Source organism: Diplotaxodon limnothrissa, linkage group LG15, assembly GCF_057381915.1.
Source record: "Diplotaxodon limnothrissa isolate DT_005_m linkage group LG15, D_limnothrissa_male_GT1.1, whole genome shotgun sequence".
Taxonomy (NCBI): domain Eukaryota; kingdom Metazoa; phylum Chordata; class Actinopteri; order Cichliformes; family Cichlidae; genus Diplotaxodon; species Diplotaxodon limnothrissa.
The window spans coordinates 12,116,395-12,141,044 of NC_140610.1; the positions used below are offsets into that span (position 1 = coordinate 12,116,395).

At 39.8% G+C, this 24,650-nt stretch overlaps 1 protein-coding gene across 1 annotated transcript in view; it reads right to left on the reverse strand.

Annotated features, from left to right (window-relative positions):
- Positions 1-23,590, reverse strand: part of adgb (androglobin) — a 36,648-nt gene extending 13,058 nt beyond the window's left edge. Inside the window, exons 1-21 of the mRNA XM_085373254.1 lie at positions 23,520-23,590; positions 23,146-23,305; positions 22,877-22,969; positions 21,733-21,804; positions 21,313-21,489; positions 19,708-19,847; positions 18,132-18,215; positions 15,767-15,939; positions 11,958-12,034; positions 10,061-10,235; positions 9,545-9,638; positions 8,926-9,076; positions 6,515-6,557; positions 5,495-5,609; positions 5,324-5,387; positions 5,095-5,190; positions 4,578-4,689; positions 4,237-4,375; positions 2,410-2,524; positions 1,361-1,528; positions 294-423 (exon numbers count right to left, since the gene is read on the reverse strand). Of these exons, the coding sequence (XP_085229380.1) occupies positions 294-423; positions 1,361-1,528; positions 2,410-2,524; positions 4,237-4,375; positions 4,578-4,689; positions 5,095-5,190; positions 5,324-5,387; positions 5,495-5,609; positions 6,515-6,557; positions 8,926-9,076; positions 9,545-9,638; positions 10,061-10,235; positions 11,958-12,034; positions 15,767-15,939; positions 18,132-18,215; positions 19,708-19,847; positions 21,313-21,489; positions 21,733-21,804; positions 22,877-22,969; positions 23,146-23,305; positions 23,520-23,590 (2,449 nt within the window). The remainder of the gene's footprint in view (positions 1-293; positions 424-1,360; positions 1,529-2,409; positions 2,525-4,236; positions 4,376-4,577; positions 4,690-5,094; positions 5,191-5,323; positions 5,388-5,494; positions 5,610-6,514; positions 6,558-8,925; positions 9,077-9,544; positions 9,639-10,060; positions 10,236-11,957; positions 12,035-15,766; positions 15,940-18,131; positions 18,216-19,707; positions 19,848-21,312; positions 21,490-21,732; positions 21,805-22,876; positions 22,970-23,145; positions 23,306-23,519) is intronic.
- Positions 23,591-24,650: the final 1,060 nt, after the last annotated feature.

Genomic DNA, 24,650 nt, shown 5'->3' on the forward strand with positions numbered 1-24,650 from the left:
TAAACAAAGACACATTTATTAATATTCTTTTGATTTAATGTGTAGTTGCAATCTTATGATATTTCTAATGTGAACAATTACTTAGGATGAGTCAGTGCCCTAAAGTGTTTAAAGCTACTGAGTTTAGTACACATATATAAATATATATATATATATGTATATATATTTAGTATATATATTTAGGTATACAGACTTTTATAAGCTTAGCACAACTGATTACATCTATGAGCTTCTAATGTTATGTATATAACATGATAGCATACAATATCTCCAAACAAATAAGTGGCACCTACATATAGGGGGGTATTCTTCAGGGAACAGTGAAGGGTCAGCAGTGAGAGCTTGTACAGCAAACTGCTCGTCTGCTTTCAGCTTCCTCCCCAGAGCCTCACGCAGCATGTGGTAAACTGCCAAGTTAAACACCTACAAACACCAGAACACATGCAGTCATGGTAAAAAGAAAACACACCTTCTGTCAATTCTAAGGTTTTACATACCAGGACATAACAAGCAAGCAAGCCTGAGCAGGTCTTAAAATCACCTAAATACAACCTGAGATGAACACCAATATATGGCATATTACAATGTGTCATTACAATGTGTCATTTATTTAAAATATAGGAGTGTGTGAAAAACCAAGTACACCTTTACTGCTTCCATTTGAATTAGGAGGGTAGGTAGCAGCCAGGACCTGCTAATCAAATAGACTTAATTAATTGATCATCAGCAAATGTGACCATTTGGGTGTGTGTAACACAAGGCCAAGGAGGAAAGACAGCAGCAATGACCAAATTAAAGAGGATGTACGGTCATTTTGTTGTGGTTGCACATTTTGCAAAATTGTAACTATGTGAATCCATAGCTCCTATGACCAATAGCCTTTCATGTGTAGGAGGGTTGTTAGACCCCACATCAGTCATTACCACTACCTAAATTCTTTAAATGAAAACCTTTTCTTCCATTGGTATCTTTGTAAGGCTTGTGAAAAATGCATTCGGTTCCAAGTAAAAGACACCACAGTCGCATAAATATGGACTCCATTGAGGCAATTCAGAAATTCTGACCAGTCAGAAATGATTATTCCTCAGAGCTATTGTAAATCAATGTCAATTAAGCAACACTAATTTTCTATAACAGCCAAACATATTTGTTCAATAATAAATTAAGTTTCTGGTCATTCAAAGTCATAAATCAATGTAATTTATCTAATCTAAATTAAAGACATGGCCTAACAACTGTAAAACGAATTTTTCAACATATAGATTTAGCAGCTGTCAACTGTCAATGACTTGCCAAAGGTATAAAGGATGCTGAGCTATGCACTCTACATAGAATCTGTGTGTACCTATGAGCAAACTACCTTGCAGTGCTCCCATTTTTCCTGGGTGGTGCTGATGTTTCTGGGACAGTGAGTTTCTTCCAGACCCTTTCTTAGTGCTGGCTGCTGCTGCTTATCACTAAAAGAAGCCACCAATCTGGACAGGGCCCTAAAGATGGAAGAGGCCTGCTCAGTGAAATGGGCACTTTCCTATTAAAAGAGAAGAACAGTTGGGAGGCATCTCAGTTTTATTTAGTGTTGGGAGTTTACACAGACAGAAAGTAAACAAGGACAGTGTATCATGCTACAATCTCGTGCACTTCCATGGTGATCAAATCAGAATTGCTTATAGAACATTTGCTATATGCACATAAACAGTGATGGGCTAAGGCTACACAATCGACAAAAGAAAGATGAAAAATATAAATTCAGCTATACAAAGGTAAGAGAAAATGTGTGAGAGCAGAGTCACTAACATGATGTGATTTTTTAAATTGAAGCTGGAGTAAGCCCAGTTTCAAAATGCCACAGTGAGGAGATTGCAACAAGGGCAATGTTATCCTCTTTGTCACTATGTTCCAAAAAGCTCTGCTTTTAAAAAAAAAAAAAATGTCATGAGGTAGGATAAAAAGCACATATTCTCTTTAGTTTCCCGTTATTTTATTCTGTTCCAGTGATTTCACCACAAAATATCATGACAGATGTGCTTAAATTGAACACCATGAGGGCTAGTTTCTCCATGTGTTTAACCACCCCTTATATTTCTTAGTCAGTATGCGCCCCTTTGACCCTTTCTATTTACATATACTGTATCATCAAAGCGATCACTTCTATTTTTGTGAAAATTTTCCTGGAGATAAAAAAGAAAGAAAGAAAGAAAGAAAGAAAGAAAGAAAGAAAGAAAGAAAGAAAGAAAGAAAGAAAGCCATTTACATGTCAAATCTTATATCAGAAATGTGAATGTGCATCTATTTAGTAGCAGCATGTGGCAGAATACGGCTGCACGATAATATTCTGAAAGGAGCGCCACCGCTCAGAAAGCCACCCATTTACTACAATGGAATTACCATCATTGTCATAAATAAAGGCACCTTTGTAAGGTGTGGCATGATGGTTTCTTCTTCTCCAAAGATAAATGGTGTCTTGCTGCAGAGGTGGACATGGTAACCCAATGCTGCATTTATGTGGATGCACAGCACATGCCGCCTGATGGGAAGAGCACAAAAAAAAATTTGCATTCTGAAAGCAATCACTCATTCATTGCACTTTCCTAAAACCTGTGGTTTCCAGCCTATTTGGCTTGTGACCTTCAGTCTGTCCACACCGGGCCTGACGTGTTGCCATTAGTTCAACCACAGAGTGACGTTTCCTTCTTAGATTCAACTATAAAACTATCTAGGATAAAGAAATCAAAAGAAAATCAAACTATTTGTGTAGAATCACCAACTATTTTTGTCCTACAACCACATTTCAAAAAAAATGTGTTTCTGCATTTTGTTTTTATTTACATTTTGCTGTATTTAACAATTAAAGCTACTGACAGAGAACGTGAATAGCACTCATTAACTAGTTACAATGTGATGGTCTGGTGCAAAAACGTGGGTCCTGTAATTCATGCAGTTGTTAACAGAAGCTACAAAATCAAAGAGAAATTCCTTTTCTTTTTTTTGCATTAGAGGAGCTATGTTCCTGTCAAATAATACTGACTAGGTCAGACAGTCAGATGTGCAGTAGCCTAATGTCCTCTCCACCAAATACCAAACTGAGTTCACAAGGCCTGGTCAGGCATGAGAGAGTGGAGCTCCACTTTCTTGGCCCCATTAGCTTTACATAATTTAGCCATTACAGCCCTAACTAGATGGATGAGCACTGAGGCAGAGCTGGGCTAGTACTGTGGAAACATTCAAAAGGGAAATAAATGCGAGCGAGACAAAAGAAGATAAGGCGTATGGGAGAGAAGACAGTGAGAAGAAACTAAAACAGAAACTGAGACAAAAGAGACTTAAAAACAAGATTATAATGGAAAAAAACCTCTTTAACATTAACAGATCAGCATGTGAATGGCGAGACCATAAAGTTTAACATATGAAAATGGGCATACAAAGAGAGCTTTAAAATGATTGCTGCCCAGAAGCAAGATCAGATATTATGTCTTGGAGAGCTAATACTATGAGGTTTATGGGCATGGTTAGTTGAGTGCTATGTGTGTGATTATGGCTCAGTGGTAATTGCACTCCTCCATACCTGCACCTGACCCCAGAAACTAGGCCCTCTGCTTCTAGGCCAAGTCACACCCAATAATAGAGACTAGGACAGATGCTTTTTACTGCTTTTCAGAGCATCTGAGGTAGGCAAGATATCCTCTGCAGGGTACCCTCTGCAGCATGCTCTACAGCTATGCAGAACAGATCTTTGCTCAGCTGTATAAATCCCAACAAGTGTGAAACATGAACATTTTCTTTTCTTTGTCAAAAGATCTCACAGGTGCTGTACAAAAAAGGAAAAATTCACCATTATTAGAACAAGTTCCCGTGATGACAATTACATACCGCTTAGGGTAATTTAGGATTATGAGAGTAAATGTGAAGGAGGAGAATTGAAGTGTTAAGAAATGCTAAAACAGCTGATTTTTTGTTTCAATACATAACTTGACAATGAAGTCAGAAGATAAGGTTTAAAGCTACATAAGGATGAGATTAGAATGGATACAATTGTAATGCTTTTACTTAGTATTGTGTGTTGAGTGTAATGTGTTATTAGGAAATCATAGCATCACCAAAATCCTAGGCAAAAGAAACAATGGAGCATAATAAGTACAGTACGATGATACTACAAAGGCATTGCTGCAAATTTAATCTAAGACTATCATTTTGATCAAAATACTCTACAGTTCTTAATATAAATCAGTGCTGTCCTACCCCGAGGGCAAGTTTAACACAGCTGCCTTTGTGGAGGTGGTCTTGATGGAGAGAACTGGCAGCTGAGACTGCAGACTTGTCCAGGAGTGTGGCACGGCGATGAGAACTGCAGACCTACGTGCTGCTGACATTTCCTGTTCTGTGAAAGTGGAGTAAAAAAATAAATGCACTGGTGGCACTCTGCAGGGAACAAAATTACAGTGGTTTCACAAAATAAAAATAAAAATAACCCAAAATGTAGATTAAATATGTCTTTGATGCACGGTTTGTACCTGCGAGGAAAGTTAGTGTTTGTGTTTCCATGTATGTGTGTCTGTGTCTGTGCACTGATAAGCCCTTACTCTCCTCAGCTGCATGTCCCCAGAGAAGAAGAGAAGAGAAGCTGATGAGGATCTGGGAAGGTTGCAGGCTGTCCACACACAGGTAATAAGTGCCTCTCACCTCTGGACACTGCTGGAAGAAACACAAACACGGAGAAGGACAAGTGGAAGAGAGAAAGAGCAGAAAGCCGTCGGGAGACATGGAAGATAAACTAATAGAACGGTGGCTTAGTGGAGGAGCAGTTGGAGGAAAATTCAGAGAAGAGAAGGGAGCATGGTTGCAGTGGGGGATTCAAATAAACAGAAGTAAAAACAAAAAACAGGTGGAGGCTTCATAGTTGGCACCTAAATGAGAGATACAGAGACAAAGACTTAAGTAATGTCAGAAAAAGCAGCTGCTGAGAAAGGCAAAGCAGGAGACAAAGAGAGGGGAAGACTGACAGAGACCAAAAGGGTCAGAAAGTATGAATTTCAGAATAACAAGTCGAGACAATTCTTAGTATGCATATTGGAGTGTTGCTGTTGTTTACATGCTTACTTCAGGGCTTGCTACAGCAAGGGATCCGGAGCTAAGTGTCTGTGTGGATGATCCACTGCATTTGACGGCTACTGTTGTTTTGGAGAGGACAGTATTCTGCAGATAAAACCAGCTTAGTTAATCACAATATGTCCCGTACAATTACTAATTGTATGTCAAAGCACATTCAGTTACGTGGGAAAATAAAACCAAAGTTTAGTCCCGTAGATAGAACTTGCACAGTCTGTACCTTAAAATGTGATTTCTGAATATGATGCTGGTAAGTCTGTGGCTTATGAAACACCAAGAGAGTCCTGAAATTAGAATACAAATAACCCCGCTTACTTTATTTTATTTTTTAGCATGAGCGATTATGATATTAATCAGAACCTATTTCTGCATGTATGTATATGTGTCTCACTGAAAGCATTTATCAAAGTCCTCCAGGTCAACCCAGGTCTTCTGTAGGACTGGCTTGTTAGTCGCATAGTAGGATTCCTCAGTTACAGGCTCTTTGATTTCAGTTTGGGGCCTATCTGCAAATAAAGTTTAAATTGAACATAAGGTGGCACCGTTCCTGAGTAATAATACATTTATATACATGCATTTTCTTGTGTTAGTCATTTGGTATAACGTAGTATGCATGTAGAATATAGACACCTAGCTGAAAGTGGAGCCACTGGGTAAAATTCTTGATATCCTCTTTGTCAAAATTCAGTAACTAAACGCTTTTCCTTTTGTGACTCATAGCAAGTTATCCTAGACTCAAATCATTATCTTAAACACAGCGAGCCGAATTGGCCAAACTCCCACATAATGGCACAGTGTAAGCGCACATGCACATCCTCACTCCCACTCACCGACTCCCACTATCTCAATGCATCTCATAGACATATGCACATATCCCCAAAAAACACACACATGCACACCCATACACATACAAACAGTCTGCCCCCGAGCTCTACTTAAAGCGAGAGTCTGATCAGAAAGCTGAGGTGGCGAGGGCCACCGTCTCTGCTGTTGAGCAATGGTGGTCCGTTAACTCAAACTGCAGGTGTTACTAAGCAACTAAACGGGGGCAGAGAGGAGGCAGGGAATTGGCCGGTTGTCACAAAGCATAATTTCAGTCCTATCTTTTTCAAAACGTCTTGACCAACCGCTACAAGCACGGAGAGGACGATGGTTGGATTGGAGGCAAGAGATAAAAATACGTCTAATTACATTAATTGGGACTATGATGCACGGATGCCGTTCGAGTCAAACAGTAATGAAGACCTCCATAACATATGTCAACTGCATAAAAAATCCAGAAAAAACTGAAAATAAGGGGCATTTGTTATTTGTGGCAGTCTAATATTTGACCTCGGGTAAAGCCATCTTATGTTGGGATTCAAAGACAGCTCGCATTAGGGGCCTGGTGTTGCAAAGGAACAGCTTTTACCATTGGAGATGTCATCACTGTTCTTCTTGTCCTCTGCAGTAACCTAAAGGGACAACGAGAGAGTGAAAAAAGAGAAAGTGAGAGAGGCATGAACTGCGTGTTGCTGACAGAGTAGCACTGGCAGAGATACGCCTCCACCCTCTAGTGATTCCATGCCAGCTGTGGTGTTGGGCCATTCTCACCCAACACTGAGACACGGTTTAATGTGACAGGGTCTGCCCCTCCCCCTGCTAAAAACACCAACAGGGAATACCAGCTCTAATTTACCCCGACTGTCAGTGACAGATGAGGAGTTATAATGTTGTTTAGTGTGTTGCTTCTCTGAGAGGGGATTTACTAAACAGTCCTGATGTCATGCTTATCTGGCCAGCACAATAAAGAAACATAGCTAATTAGTTATTATCATATGCTTCAAGTAGCATTATGTTTGGTGTGAGCAAGAAGGAAGATGCTGCGGTCTTTAAAAGAGCATTAGAGCTATCAAAGAGAAGTGCAAGAATTAGTACACCAATATCAGCTGGCTCCAACTTTCCTCCAGCCTCCCCACCTCCTTAAAAGATTTTTTTTTTTTTAAATGTATTTCAAACAATGCTCCCCTCTGGGAAAATTCTGGTGAACGTCCAACAGTTTACTCAGCTCCGAAGAAGAATTATATATCTTCATGTCGTGTAACTTCAAAGCAACCCCTGCCAAGACTCTCTGATGAGTCAGAGTGAGTGTGTGTGTCTCTGTATGTGAGTCACCGCATATTTGAATAAGTACCCAGAGACCCAGACAGACGGAAAGAGGCATTGTGATTGGGAGGCACACTTGACCTCCTCTTCATCACTGTATAGCAACACTTTCCTGCTGCAAAAATGTCAGCGCGTATGTCAACGTGTCTTGTGTGCATAAAACTTTAAGCTTTCAAGCTCCAGTCTGTGGTAGGTCCTGTTCACTGACAGCACGGCACTTTGGTGCGCTGCTTGTTTTACCTGTGTAGACTAAGGAGATATTGAGACAGACACAATTTACACACAGGGCTCCTAGGAGTTTAGCTGCTGCTTTTGGCTTTTCAGCAATTTTCCACAAAAGAAATCACAGTCATGATGGGAGAAAGATGGCATTATCAAAAGCCACCCCACCGTTTTATTTTTGCACAGACAAATTAAAGCATTTCCAATGTACTCTTAACTAATTTAACATTCTCCCCCTGAGATAAACTGTAATTAGTGATGCAAACTGAAACTATGCAGGTGCTTGGTTGTTTAATGACTACCATACTCATATTAGAAGTTGAAACATAATGCTCTAACCCACACTACGGTTGAGAGAGTGGGGCATTTAGGGTATTACGCACATCATGTGAAGGCACCTTCTTCTCTCATAGAAATATAGAGCTGGATCAAAAAAAAAAACAAAAGAAAAAACCCCTCTCATGTCATTTATAGTCTGTCAACACGTGACCCTGCCATGTGCTTGTCAAGAGCAGGAACACACACTTTAGATAAATGTGGCCCATGTGACACACACACACACACGCCTGCACACACATCAAACGACACATCAAATTAGCATGTCCACACTGCCCTAACCTAACCGCTCTATAACTGGTCACAGTTACACAAGAGGGCGATTAATATGAACTCTATTTTTTCCCCTATGCTAGGAGTGAAGTGTAATAATGAAGCCCCCAGGAGACGCAGACACTGATGGCTCATCATCTAATTGCGCTGCTTTTTTCATCAGCACAGTACATGACCTCTCCCTGCATGAAACCCACGCATTCAGCTCACCACCACCACACACCAGAGATTCTCTCTTCCCCGCTTCCCAGTTTCTTGCCCCGCTTTCATCTATTTCAGTGCAAATGTGACTCTGTTTATATTTTCTTATTTTTTTTAGTTCCCCTAAAAAAATTTTAATTGAACAATAGAGTTGTCCACCCTTTTTTTTAGTCTTTGTTATCTTTGTTTCTGCCCTCTTCTCTTTGTCTGCATGTGTCTGCTACAATGAATCCCCACCCCCTGTTATTTCCCTTTTCTAGCTGGTTCTCTCTTTAGTGCAGATGTGCCCCTGGTCAGTAGTGGCCTGGCTGGGAGACAACAGAAGTGACTTTGAGACTGGGGGATGGCAGCCGTGTTGTCACTGACACACAGAACTACTCTGAATAGCCTTTGACCGCATATATGCAGGGCAGAGAGACGAGTGAGGCAACAGGAAAGCAATGAAATGAAGACATGACAAAGGGCAACAAATCTTTTTGCAGAAATAAAATAATGTCTTCATTCATTCCTTTTTTGGCATTCCAACAGGTCACAGATGCTTAAATTCTATTTGAGGGATAACAGCGGTTCTACAACGATGCTTTGTTTGCAAATATTTGTGAAATCTGAAAATATTTCGCCCTCGTGGACCATAATGCTATATACCTCCATTTTGTCAGTGCAGTTTGGTGAGTTAGTGGTGCATTCAGCCGCGTCAAGCTCAAGGCCTTCTTGACATTCAGTCTCCTCTTCCTCAGTAATGGAGACCAGAGGGGATCTGTGGGAACACTTCCTGGGAGTGTTTTGCTTGGTCTCTCTGACACATAAAGACACGTATTCAAGCACCAAGTTGTGTGCAAATGTAACATATCATAATCATACCATGCACAGATCTCATTGCATTCTATAATCTGCCATTTTTCTTTGTTGATACAAAAATATATAGTATTACGGTAGCAAAAGGAGCAAATCTCTAATCTTTACTCCACTGTGGGTTGTAAAACACAAAAGCAAAATTCCCATAGTTCACATTTCTCAATTACTACGAATGCATTCATAACAGAGAGTCGAGATGGTGGTTAAGTAAGATCGTAAAAAAAAACAGGTGATAATGGTGTATTATGATAATGGTGATGTACTTTATTGACCTCCATATGGAAGCTGTTATCATGCTTTCCTTTTTCTATAAAGAGGTCAGGCTCAGGTTACCTATAGACTACTGAAAGACATCAGAAAGGAGAGAAGAAAATGTTATTTATAAATGTATCAGTTTCAGTGTACGCACGGCTCTGGAACTGAGCCCCCGCTGCTCCTGGTACGGTAGGAGAGAAAAGGGCTGGCAACCTCAATGAACTGCTCTGGTTTTGACAAAGGGATCTCTACAAAAAAAGGGAGAGAAAAAAAACCTTTACATATCATGCCAGCACCGATTTTTCACACTCGGACTCTTTTTACTTCATTTTCTGTTTTTCACTCAGAGATCAGCTGATGTCAGATATACCTGAGCCAGCAGCTATTTTCAAAACTGAAATAATGTAGCTGCCCTACTCCTATTTTCATTTCAGCATGCGGTGCTGCATGCCCTCTCTAGTGCAGGTTCTAAATCTCCTGCATTAACACTCACTTTTCGTTGGAGTCATATTTATTTATGACATTCACCTACACGCTATCGCATAATTTGTGCTTTTCTATTTGTTTGATATCCTCCCCTGCATACTCCTCCTGATTCTCCTTCACCGCCTTTTTTCCAAACTTAATTTTAACATCTTTCATTTCCTGTTTCAATCTTCCTCTAACTTACTCTTTGGTTCAGCAGTGACCAAGATCTCCTTGGGCTGACGGATGAGTTTCCAACGGGGCACAGGTGGAGGTTTGGGTGGTGACTCTAGCGGGCATGCGCGGGTACGAGTCAACAGGACAGCATGGCTGTGTAGCAAGGAGAGGCCATAACGACGTAGAAATTCAGAGGAATTAGCCTGCATAACCGACACACATACACAGAAATCATGCATGCAGGAGTCAACCATTAATATTTAAAAAATACTCTGGCAGATAATTAGAAACTGTTCTCCAATCAGGTTTAGGGGTGTATATAGTAAACATTTTTTTAATCTTTAACACCCACTGCATTTTAACAATATTGTGTGATTATCTAAGGTGTTAGTTTAAAAACATAGCGACATATTAGCATGGAGGACAGAATCATTCAGGCAATAAGTTCAGACACATCTGCCAAAATACATGAAAATACAGTATGTAAGGCAAAAACAGCAATTGCACAATTCTAATGAGCTTTAAAGTCAATATTTGGTATGATCACTTTTTTAAACATCATAGCCTGAACTCTCTTGGGAAAAATTTCTTTTCAGGAATAGTTCTCCAGGCTTCTTGAAGGACGTTTAAAGCTCTTCTTTGCATGTGTTTTGCTCCTTTCTCTGTCAAGATGATCCCACACTGCTTCAATAATGTGGAGGTACAGGCTCTGGGGAGGCCAATCCCTGACTGAGTTTCATTGTGTGTTTTTCCACCCAGGTATAATTACTGCAGTGGCAGTGTGCTTGTGATTACTGTCCTGTTGACAATTGGAACCCCTGCCAATGAGCTATATAAGCACCAGTCCATTTACCATCAATTTTGAAAAGATCTCCGACACAACTGGCCCAAACCATGACAGAGACTCCAGTGTGTCAGTATGTTTTACAGATAACTGTAGACACTCACTGTCATGAACCCCACCATACATACTGGTGGCATTTTAAATCAAAAATGTAAAACTTGGAAATTTTCCATCAGACCTGTTGCTACTGAATTTCAGTCCAGTTCTTGTGTAATTTGGCATACCTCAGCCCTTTGTGCTGTTTCCCTTTCTAGAGAATGGCTTCTTGACAGCCAGCTTTCCACCGAGACCATTTCTGATGAGCTTTCAACGAACAGTAGATGGCTCAAGTAAAGGGTCTAGAGTGTGTCTCTCAGGTCCTGTGCCAGATCTTTGCTGGATATTACTTAAGCACAAGACTTTCAGATACTGTTCATTTGCTATAAACATTTTTCAGGCCTCAGATTTTTTAAGGATAAACTGCTAATTATGCTGAAATATGTCAGATTTTTTATTTATTTGTTTTATGCCTGTCAAACTCTGTTATCATTCACATTTTTCAAAGATTAAGCTCAGGAAATGGGAACAAATTATGTGTTTTTGTAACAGACCACTTGTAACAAAGTGCCTAAAGATACCATTTGAAACTGGTTCTTTGCTAAGTTGTGTGGATACAACACTGGTTCATTCTGTGAATTAGGTGATTTTATTAATGCTTGGATGATTCATAGTTACATGTTAAGTGGGTTAACATACAAAAAACCTTTGGAGAGCCTGCAGAACTATTTCTCAGGAGCCTTTAGAAAATTACAGTTAAATAAATATAAAGAAATGAGTCTTGACTCAAGACACAGTACAGTATATGAAATCATTACATAAAATTTGTGTATATATACTTTAAACCTGTCACGATGTGCATGTTACAGTTACATCAAAATGTGAATTTGTATCCTCGCAAATTTGCACTAAATACCTAACTACAATCTCTAGCAAGTGAAATCGAAATTTCATAGTTCCAAAAGTCTGAAGACTAAAAATTGCACATTATGAGTCAACATATATACGTGGTCAACATTTTAGGAGGAATATTAAAAAGACATACCATTTGGCGAAACCCAAAGGAACCGTTATGTAGTTGAAAAGGGTAGCAGGCAGCACAAACCACTATGTCAGGGTCTGCTGAGAAACACACGCAATGAAGAATAACAGGTACAGTTAAACTGCATTGTCATAAGTGTTAATATACAACTAATTTTAGACTAAATGTGATTGATTCTAAATAGTAACATCAATATAGTGAAAGCGCCACACAACAATTAAATTAAATCCAACAAAAGAGAAAGCAGAGCTGACAAAAAATACCATACACAAAATAGCTTCCTACAACCTGTTTCACACCCCCTGCCTGGAATGGGGGTCGTACAGGCAGTTTGTGGTACGCTTTGGCTTTGTCCCAGTTTGCTGCTGGTTCGCGGCAGCACCTGCTCGCCAACACCTCTAAGGGGAGGGGGTCAATATGTGTACATGTGTCTTTATGTCTTTCTATGTGTCATTAGTGGGTCGGTGAGTGTAGGGCTGGTTATCGTCACTGATTTCTATAATCGATTCGATTCCGATTCACAAGGTCCCGATTCGATTCAATTTTGATTCAGACTGTTAGAAATATTATAATTCTGATCATTTATCAGTACATATCCATATTTTTATATCTATGTATAAAAACAAAGCTGACACGTGTGAGACTTCATCACAGCAGATGCCTTTGTGTCAAAGTAACTGAGGATAAAACACAGAAAAACATGAAGGAAATTTCCCTGGTCTGGCTTTTTATAGCAGATAACCCCCTTAAAAATATTCTGCAGTGCATCAAAAACAGAAGAAAACCATGAATCAACATATGAACATTACCTGATGCTGCTGAAGTGAAGCAGAGCGAAGTTACAGAGGTTTTATTAGAGACACAGCCAAGCGTTTTGCAATTTGCCATGATTTTACAAAGTTTAAATTTCTTTGGTATTAAACAGTCAAAATTAGGCTTTCTTGTTGGAAAAAGAAAAAAAAACAACAGGCCGATAGCACTGTACACAACACTAGACTGATGTTTAATAAGCAAGTGAATAATGAAGAAAACAGAGATTTGAGATGGCAAACTATTCTATTCAGTACAATGAGAGAGAGAAAGAGCTGTGCAGGAAGTGTGATTTTATCGTGTGTTTAAACAGCAAAAGCAAGAGGGAATTAATGACAATGTTTATTAAATGTGAAGTGTAGCTTTGATCTTCTTTTGCTGCTGGTGACGTGAATTTTGGTCAGAGAGTGACGAAACCTGTCGGCATCAGAATCTCTGAGATGTCAGCTTTCACCACCCGATGGCGTGTCTGTTTATGTGCTGTTGGGTGCACGATCCGTGTTTACATCTTTGTGCCGAATGTGTTTACCTGCTCTCAAATAGTTTTGTGAGCTTTAACCTGAGATTCTGGCGTTTCTGGCAAAATACATTTATATTTAAAAATCGATTCAGGATTTAATTAATCAATATCACGTTATTCAAGCTAAAATCGATTTGAATCGGAAAATAATTTTTTAAACCTACTGCTAGGTGAGAGTGAGTGAGCGAACGGCCTGTATGAGTGTGTGTGTGCATGGCTGGAGCTCGCTGAGCCTTTGCCCCTGTGGGACATGGTCAACGCTCCCCACTGGAGGCTTCTCTGTTTGTTGGTTCCACGGTGCATGGCTGGATGTTCTGGTGTGGTCGTTGGCCGACTTCCTGGCTTGGACCTCCTCCTTGGGACCTGGATCTCAACTCGTGCAAGGGTGGCCCGCCTCTAGCAGGGTCAACTTCCCGTTGCCTCTGGTCCTCTCACCCTTTGGTCGTGTGGCCTTCCTCCGGGGATGTCGCAGAGAAGTGTGACCTTAAGTCTACGGTACTCTTGGGAGCTGTGGATTGCACGGTTGTCCTGGTATCAAGCCAGTCTGCCTCTGGCTCCTGGGGGCGTTATTGCGGCTTTACACCTTCACTATCAAGTACATCTGAGACAAAGACACAGATACTCCCACCCTCTCTCTCTCACATTCACACTATAAGAAGATTGTTGACCTATATATCTGTGTATTTTCTAATTTTTGTGTTCCACGTGCTGTATGTTTGTTTTTTCTTAGAGGTGCAGCAGTTGGCGATACATTGTGTATTTCTATTTGCACTCTATCCTTTTATTACATTTACCCCTATTTTCCCAGACTAGAAAGATTACATTAAAAAACACTATTGTCCTCCACGGGTATAAACAATGAGGCTATATTTAGGTTCTTTAGGGAGTTCTTCCCCCTTTAGTGCATCTTAAAAGTATATCATATAAGAGCACATGGGCCAGGAGACATGGAAAATCAATTTGGCCGACCATGGTGAAGAGTGATGGGAACACCGCCAGGCTAATATAAAGGCTACACATTAAAAATTGAAAAGAGAAGTTGTTGTCACATTGACTACTAATTTCTGCATTTCACTGGAATTTCACAGTAAGCACCAAAACAGCGAAATAGAAGAAACGTGTAGGGTCTTTTAGTGTTTGCATACGTAGAAAAGGACAATGCAGCAGATTTCCCTCAAGCAGAAAATGTTTTGTGAAGTAATACCACCTTCACATGCATGACATTACATTATGTTAATATGCAACACTTGAGTTATTCCAAACAAGTGAGACTGTAGCAGAGCACAGGGAACAGTCTACTGTCAGAAAGAGCAGGTGGGTGAATGTGAGAGCAAAACAAAGATAGATTTTAATTTATATAGAAGTTGAAAATAGCAAAACATCACAAAAGGATTTCTGAATTCAATACTCTGAATATTACATATGCAGGTTTTAATACAAGAGGAAGCTTTTCTTCCACATAATTACCTCATAATTACCTGTTTTGCCCCTTCACCTTTAATATGCAACACCAAGACCTTAGCTAATTTATCCACGCAATTAGCATTTTGAGCAAAGCATTTAAATGAACTGTACAGCCTTAAAAAGCATTGTATTTCTGCTATGGCCTGAAACAACTCCAAGCAACAAATACATTTGTGAGGACGTTTCACTTTTATCTTCCCACAGTTGACCGGGGAAGCTCTCCTGCCCTGCGGGAGCACCAAATAATTTACCCTTCTAAAGCTCCCTCTGCTGGTTTATTCATGGTCCACCATACACACATTAACCCTCTGCACTCCATAATATATGGGCGGCAGACCTCACAAAAGACAGGAAGTTATTCTTGATGTAACATGAAAGAGGCCCCAGGGCTGACAACGGAGTTCAGAAAGTTTGGCATTTTGAAGTACAGCAAAGTAGTGACTTTAGGTCTTAAGCCTGTCCTGTCCTAAAGTAAATCCCTAGACCAAAACTGTGATTGCTACAAGTTGGATTTCTTTAGCTCTATAAGCATTAACTCTATACTTGTGAACTTTTAAGCAGGACCTCCGTATTTAAATTAAGCAGACCTTCCTCTACCTCTCTACCAAGTTTCACGTAATTCAGTTTTGTCCTTTTTATGTCATTGTGGTGAGAAACAGACTGGCTTCTGGTGTGCCTTGGGAAAGGAAATATATATTGCATATAGCTGTTAATTCACCAAAGGAAATGTAGACATGACATATAAATCCATTAATACAGCACAGTTACAAAGACACAGGACACAGAAATGATTCTAAAACCTTCTGCTGATAAATTAATTAACTGAGCAGCAAAGCAATTCTGTGCATACAAATTATGACAGTAATGGCTGACTGCATTGACTTACTCACTCAATTAAATGTGCAAGCAGAGTGTGTAATTGAGACAAAAGTTTGCAAGTATGTATAATTGCATAATTATTTGCCTCTTTGTGACTTTGTGTCTTACTTGTTGTGTCTAACTGAGGCACAGTATCTACCTTTACATTGCTCTGACTCCAGTAGCTGATTCTTGCTGCTACTTAGGGTGGAATCCTTCACTTGAGCTGCATCTGTGGGCTCAGGCTTCGTCACTGGCAAACTGTCATCCAGGTGTTTAAATGTAGGAATGGAGTGTTGTAAGAAATCCCAAATTTCTCTCAAGTACACTGACCTGAAAGAGAGATAAAGACAACATTATCAGGCTACAGCAGGTTATATTAGTTTCACTGTAATCACTTGTTAACTATCTGCCCCAAATAGAAAACATTTCACAATGTCACCAGTACCCTTGATGATGAGTTTTGACACCAGAGTATATATCAATAAAGATGTTGTTTGACAACCATTATACCATGCTCCCGCGTTTTTCCAAGGTTATCCTTTGTAAGGTCTATAGGTATAGATCATTTTCACTAATTACTGTCCCTTTGTTTGCAATACAATAGGCTGTTGTATACACAGTCATGTGAAAAAGCAAGCATGCATCCAAAGGAAATTATTGACTTTTTCACTGATTCGGGGGTGGAGGTGGACGGGTGGGGGAGGTGGACTTGATACTACAGCCAGTACATGCAAGAAACCCCCTGAACATCTCACAAAGAAATGAATGAGCAAAAATAAAAGTCTGTAGTGTCGTTCAGGTATACCAGCTTCACCAGTCTGCACTTTCAAAGGTTTGGAAACAGGTGATGACTGGACAGAGCATCCAGGAGATGAACATGTGTCACCAACTCATTTCATTTGACTTCTCCATGCAATCAATTTCTCTATTCTTGCATGAGCTCAATCGGACATTACATCGACTTTGTACTGTGGAGCTTAAAGGAAAAGCCAAGTCCTTTAATGTCCGGTCCGAACGATTCTGAAGTTCTCATGCATAACTCAGTATGGTAATGTCTAGAAAGGTTAGGGCTGCAGTGCATGAATAAAAACAACTTGAGCTAATATTGCTAAGTGGCAGTATTAGCTGCACTAATATACAGTTACTTGTTATTAGTACAGGCAGAGAGGATGTAAATGTGTTATTTATTTTAGCGTTTTTGACCGTCTTTGTGTTTAGCAGTCTAATTGAATATTACAAGCAAAAGAAAGAAGCATCCTAAGGGTACTTTACAGTGTCACATAATATTTAACATAATGATATATTTATTTACTATGTTTATATTGTCAGAACTTCTACCTTGCAGTAACTGAGGTATATTAGATCCTGCGTATTCTGTGTGGGCAAGTGCATAAGTAACTACAACTTCATGTTTCATTAATCAGTCTGAAACACAAACAAATGTCATGCTCATTTATTGCACGTGCTGATAAGATTCCCCAGGCGACCCACTAACAACAGCTAACCTGCTGAGCTACAGAGAATAACACTCCCTGGGTCCACCAACAAATACTGTTGCCCCATTAAAGCTCTATCACTGATGAGCTGCAGTTCTACACTGATATTACTCTCCCTCCAGTATACAACATATCTCCTTCCATCTCTGAGGACAGATGCAATTTTCTGCATTATTTTTGCCACAGACCTTAAACTATATAAAAAAATTAAAAATATCAGCCCTGTTAACAAAGACACACAGTAAACGGAACATATATTCCATGTATATCCACTGGATACCTTATTAGTACACTTTGCCAGTACTGGATTCCCCGATTGCCTTCAAACATTCCTCTGAGATTTTGGTATTTACATCACAGCATCACACAGTTGCTACAGATTTACTGGCTGCTCATCCATGATCTGAATCTCCAGTTCCACCACACTCCCAAAGGTGCTCTATTGGATCTATTGACATCTGGTGACTGTGGAGGCCATTTGAGTGAAGTGAACTAACTGTCATGTTCACAAAACCAGTTTGAGATGATGCGAGGTTTGAGTCATGGCACATTACATAAAGTCATCGATGTAGTCAACAGCAATACTCAGGTGGCTGTTGTGCTTGAATGTCTAGGGGGCTTAAAGTTTGCCAAGACAATATCCTCCACACTGGATAGTTTCTCTTTTTTGGAGCACATGGTTGTGTGGGAAAATTCCAGTAGATCAGCAGTTTTTGAAATACTTAGACCAGCTCATTTGGCACCAACAAATACACCACGTTCAAAGTCATTTAAATAACCTTTCTTCCTCATTCTGATGCTCATTTTGAGCTAAATCAGGTCATCATGACCATATTGACATCCTTAAATGCAATGAGTGGCTGCCATGTGATTGGCTGACATACCTGTGTTAATGAGCAGTTGAACAGGTGTACTAATGAAGCATCCCGTCAGTGTATAATTTATTGAACAGAAAGTGACATAGAACATACAAAGCACATATCATACAATAGATCAAAAAGTATGGTCAACCATTAAAATCCTTACTTTATAGGACGAGTTTCTGGAATCCAGCTGGTGAGGGTGTGGATAAAAGTGAACTGGTCCATCCCCCCGCAGACATCTGACAAACTGAGAAACAAACACATAAGAACTTTTTTTTTTCTTTTGTTCAAAATATGCAACATACCAGATACAGCACTCAAACTACCGTTTTTAGCACTGGCACTGTTCTCAAACAGATCATGTGAGGTGACGGTTTCAACGCGGGAAATAAGTGTTTAATGTGATTGGTGACAGGGTGGTTAAATCATGAGAATGCTGTTAACTGAGAAGAAATATTGAATGTGTCTTTCTGTTTTCAAACATAGTAAAGAACTGTGTGTTTAGATTGTGTCATTAATTTCCGGTCATGCTTTTGAATTACAGCTAATAGGACAACAAAGGTCATTGATACCTAGTAGTATTCTAAGAGTCACATTATCCTGACTTGGGCATTTTTATAGTATAGTTTTTTTTTAATACATATCAAGAACACCAAAAATTTAGGTTCAGGCTACATTCAGCATTGTTGAATTTGCATTAGTTGGTAAACCTTGTAACTGCTCAAATAATTCTGAGGAGTGTGTGTGCAAGAATGTCTATATTAGGTATCCTTCTCACACAATTTTCGCTTGAAAGAGACAGCTGCCCTTGCTTTAATTGGTCCTTTTGGGAGTCCAGTCCACGTTCATGCTATGTTCGAGTAAGTGAAATTCATAAAACTTACATGGTAATGCCATAGTCTTTAATCCTGCCAAAAATCCTGCTCAGCACCAAAGTGAACGAGACCTCATATTCAGCTTTCACAAAAAAATGACAAAAAGTTTTTCTGAAAAGCAGTAGCGAACACCTGAACAGGTAAATTAGACATTTATTATATTAAAACGTATGTCTTATAAATTATTATTATTATTATGAGGAAGACTCTTTATTTTCTGCCCTAGCTGAAACATCTATGTCTCAACCTTCAAGCGACAACAGAACAGCCCCATCAGAGGCATGAACATTGTCTATCTGCCACCAAATTACACTGTCAAATTACACCCATGGCAAATACACAGGATAAGTCCTGGGAAGGTACAGCCAAGTCAGCAAATGGCACTCCGCAGGGGTTCTTGTGCATGTGTGTAAGCTTCAAATTTTTTCAACAAATGTGGGCAACACACATATGTTTGCCAGCTTAGAGATTAACGTCCTGAAACTAAGTTTCACGGTGAAAATTGGAAACATGAAAACATCTACAATGCACTTAGACGGGGAGGAAATAACAAAAAACAAAGTGAGCAGATTTAATGACTTGCTCCGTTTTTCACGCATATATAGTTTATCCCCATATATATTTATTGAAATAAATTAAAATTTAACACTGTACAGTAACCCTGCTGAAATTAGGTTTAGTGTACAGTCTTGGGGTGCATACTGTGTGATGTATTTTTACTGTGGCCTTATTCGCTGCTACTTACAAAAAACTCGAGGTCTGTTCTAAAGCAGCATTACATTAGGATTATAAATTATTTCCCCAGCTCCTTGGGGTAGTGCTAAAATACTTATAAAGTTTCTGTCTGAACATATGTTAACTCACTTTGTGTTTGCCACTTTAATTAGAGCTTTAGCCAGCAGCATTGGCCATAACTCTGACTGACAGGTAGAGGCAGGGAGAAGCAGGTTATTGTCCTCATCAAATGGCATAAAATCATCCACTAATATCTTCCTCCAACAACCCTGAAAAAAAGAAAGGAAGGAAAGAAAAGACAGTGAAAAATAAAACGACGTAAAAAAATGAGTGCTCCACAAAAAAGAGGGCTAAACAATTGATTTGTGTTGTTTAGATGATTATCTGGCAGATTATTTTGTTATTTTATACAATAAACAACTTTTTTGGAGTTCCAACTTTTTTGGAACTGGGGTTGCATCTTCAGGATAGGACAGCCTTTTGGTATTGCTGTCCCACATTTCTCCTTAGCATTTGCCATGATTATGCTTGTGTCTTAAGCCATTATCTGTGTTGTGGTCTATCTGGAGGCCATCTGAGGGAGTTTCACGCTGCTTAAGGAAACGCAGCAAAGCAGGTAATAATCACATCCGCAGTTCTCCTTATCTATCAGAACAGTGTACCCAAGTAATGCAAACCCACACAGAGGTCGAACGAATATTCCATTTCTCACTTGCTCTACCCTTTTCTCGTCAAACCACTGCCCAGATAAGGACCGGTGGATGAAAATACAGTGCAATTGGGGAAATTATAGGACAGATCAAGAAAAGCAGGAATGGGAACACAGTGTTGACAGGATCCATACGGAAAAATATAGGCACGGAACCACAAAGAATCAAGTGACTGAGAGAAAAGGAGCAGCCTTTAAGGAAAAACAGAGAAGGAAATGGGAAGAGGGTGATGGGGGCTGGGTGCTTAATGCCATCTCAACAACCATCTGCTAGCGTGCTAAGGTTGGCACGGGGACGGCTGCCTACAACCATGTCAGTCTTGTTTGTCAAGGCAAGAGTCACAGTGTCACAGTCACAGAACAATATCACTCTGTCTTTTTCACTCTCTTGTTGACCCAAATTGTCTCTCCCTCTGAAAAGACACAAAGATGCAAGGTCTGCCATACAGAGATTCTAATGCAAGCCCTCAGACTGTGTTCCTGTGCGATGTTTTTAAACCTGTGAAGTCTTTACACTTACACATAATCAAACTGAACGACGCTATCATCCTCATAGGCTGTGCCTGCTCTCAGGGTTTTACTAAGTGTAGTTATAAAACTTGAGCTTTGCTCTGTGAGAAGCAGCTGACTCCTGTTAAGCCTTATCTATTCATCAGGCAATGTATGAAGCCCAGCCACTTTTGGCACAGCAGCGAGACTGATTGATTTGAGCTCTGAGAGGATAAGGCTTTCTCATCCCTTCCCCCCCTACATCCCCCATCAGTCCGCTACCACTCCCTACTCATGTGCTACATCCTGCAGTCTGTTGAAGAATGTATGACAATGTTTTGCAATCCAGCTATGCCTATTTTTAAAAGATTCATTAATAAACAGTTGCTGTAAAGCTGCGACTTCCTAAGCAGCGATAAGAGAATTTTCTAGTTCTGCATAAACGTCAAACCAAAGCAATTCTCACTAGTAAAAAGGGCTTCTTCCGAACCATACTCATGTCTGAGTATGTGTTTGCATTCTGTCTGGATCCTTACCATCCAGTAAAGTCTGATGATGTATTTGCCATAGCTGTTGAAAAGTGGCACATGACCATTCACCACCTTACACATAGAGTAGATGTGCCCCCAAGGTCTCCATCCCTCGTGCTCTGTAGATGGGCAGTTAAACTGCATCCAAAGAATGTGGATCTCGCTGACAATCCACCTCATCAGCTTCATGGAGCATGGAGCAGAGACAGGATGGAGAAGAGAGAGGAAAATCGGTCTGCATCCGTTAGCGAAACCCTCAATCATCTGATTTTTAATTCACAAAGGGCATTACATTTTCCCCCATATAATTTGTTTCTGTCAGTCAGACATCACTCTGCTGACATTGGAATTAGACTATCTGAGCACTGATGGATGACAGCTAACAACAAGTCAGTGTAAAGTAGAAAACAAATATTGAATACTAACCTCACTACAAAGCAGATGACAATTAGGGGAGACTAGGTCAAATGTCATTTGATTGTCAACGACAGTGGGAGTCTGAAATAAAGCAAAAGAGTTTTCACTGTAGGTAAATTATAAAAGACATTTATTCGCTTGAGAATCGTCACAGAAAACTCACAGAAAAAGCTGCAGTCAGTATAAAGTGTATAGTAGCATGTGTGCATAGCATTCATTATAATAACATATCAGCATTACAATACTGCTGTCAAAGGTCACCAATTTAAAGTACACAAGAATGAGGGACCTACACAGTCAGCTCAACCCAGGGCCTAAACTGGTGTAACCTTACTATGACACTCCCAGAACTGTGTCTGCACTGAATATTTGACAACCAAGTTCATAGCTTCTACCATGTTACTAATTAAATATGGATAAATGGGTCAGCTGACTATGAGGCAGGCTGCAAGATTAAAAAAAAAACGTTTTGTACAATTGCAAGCAACTCTAAACAAGAACCAAATTTAAACCATATCCAAAAACAACGTTGCTAATCTAGTAATACTTTCTGTGGAAACAGACTGAAGACAGAATGCTGTAGAAGAGCTGCTGCCTCCATCTGCATGGCTGATGGCTTTTGTGATTCGGCTCTGCTCCTCTTTTATGAAATTAATTAAATGATTTTGACATCTTGAGTGAAAAGGCAGCATGTGACCTGGCAAGGACTAATACAAAAAACAGGAAGCCTGCAGTAATTGCTCAATACTGCACTAAGAAGGGGGTAACAGAAAAGTGGAGTGATGCAATTAAAACTTCATTGGAGGTGACTAGAGAGCATGTTTCCATAACTATATTTCACACTGTGTGGCAAAGAAACACAGAAAGTTAAAACAGGTTTAGCCTGCCTTTTTTATTAGTAGATCTATCCTGTAGTCTAGAAAGTATCCAATAATGACAAATGGCCGAAAAGGCTAAAGGAAGTAGGAATTGTCTTAAAATTTCATGTGTAAACCTATTGCACGCATATTCTGGACCCTGTATATCATTGTTAACCTTGCAAGGTATATAAACATGAAATGAACTGCCGATGTCTAGGTGGAAAGCCCTTTTGTATAACAGCAGTCTTCAGTGCAAAATCGAGGCGGGCAGGTAACAGAAGCATGAAGGTTACCTTGTCAACAATAAACTCTGCTGGGCGCTTCCAGGTGTGAACTTTCAAACACGGAGGCAGAAGAAGCTTTCCTTCGGGATCCTCAAAAAATGGCTGCATACAAAAGGGAACAAAGTGAATGTGAAGTACAGAAACCATAAATTAACACAACTTTACAATTTACGTAACCCTAGCTACACATATTACATATATTCTTTACAGGGTAGTTTGGGTAATGATAAATTAACTGATTATTTTAAAAAAGTAAATATTGTCCTCTTCATATTTACAGCACTAGGACTCTTGGTTGGCTTGCCATCCTCAGGACCTCTGTTTGAGTCCCATTTCTCCCTGTTGACGTCTGCATCATTCCACTCGGGCCAAATGGGGACCCTGTATTTCCCCACACCTCCTAGGCTCTCAGAGGAAGTGGCTGCTAGAGACGCTGCTCTGAAATTATGACATACTTCATTTGTTCTGTGCGAGTTTTTAACAACACAGTTAACCAGCTCCACGATTTATTACATAAACCCAACCAGTTCCCTTTTACCCTCAGACAGCGAAAGAAATACTGTAAATACTAAAGTACATCTCTTCTTAAGTGGCTTAATGGTAGCTAACGCTAAAGCTAACTATGTCTCTCCTTTCATTACACTGAACTCACTCCGTCTGCCGGTCGGATAAAGACACTTTGCTGGAAGATGACTCCTTTTTCTTTGGATGTGCCTTGGACATTATTGTGGCAAAGACGCGGGCAACTCACACAGTAAGAGAAGGAACCTCTAGAGGCGGCCTTTGTTTATCATCGTCTCTCTGTCCTTGTCAAACTGCTCTTGAAAGTTTATGCGTTGCTACGCAACCGAGCTGTAACGCGGGAGGGAGAGGCCTTGAACAGTTGCGTCTCTTGTTGCTATAGTGAAGGATGGACATATTTAAATTTTAAGCATCTTCCCATCTACCACAAGAAAGCGGTGTATATTTGATATATTAGAAGAATTCCTTAACATAAAATGAAATTAAAAGCATTACTACCTAAAACTACAGAATATGCCGCAGAGTTTCATAAGAGGAAGCAGACTGGAGTACCAACAATGAAAAAAGTTACACTAGTGCTTGTAGGCTTAACAGCTGGCAGATCTCTGTGCTAGGTGTGTGGAAGAGCACAAGCTCTAGTAGTGAGAGAACCCTGTCTGATGACTATCACACACTGTTTCGTGAGAGGAGTCACATGGAGCACCCTGCACACACACACACACACACACACACTGTAGTTTTCACAAATACAGCTGTCGTCAGTGCTTTGAATTACTTAAAGGTAAGTTTAACACAATGGGTATAGTGTTTTCTAAAATGTGGTATATATAGTTTTCAAAATTAGTGTTAATAAAGCACTTCTGATCAACAATTGCAGTGTGTATTTCCTATGAAGAGATCCAAGTCCTCACAAGCATTAGTGCTTGTGCTCATAATGCTAATATGAAATTTGTTACTAGGAGAATATTCCCAGCTCAGCCATGCTTGAATTTCTACATGCCAATAAAAGCAGGGTATTAATATAATAAGGAATAGTTATACTGCTATGATCTTTTAGGTATACGGATCGGCATACGTTTACTAATTCATACAATCTACCAGCAGATTATGCAACATGATTGATTGATTGGTTATAAAAGATTGGTAATGTACACTGTCCTTTTCTTGTTACATATGTATAGAGTTCCGATAAACACATTTAATCAATTCATACAGTTGAGCAGACAAGTTAATCACAAGTGGACAGCACAAACCTGTTCGA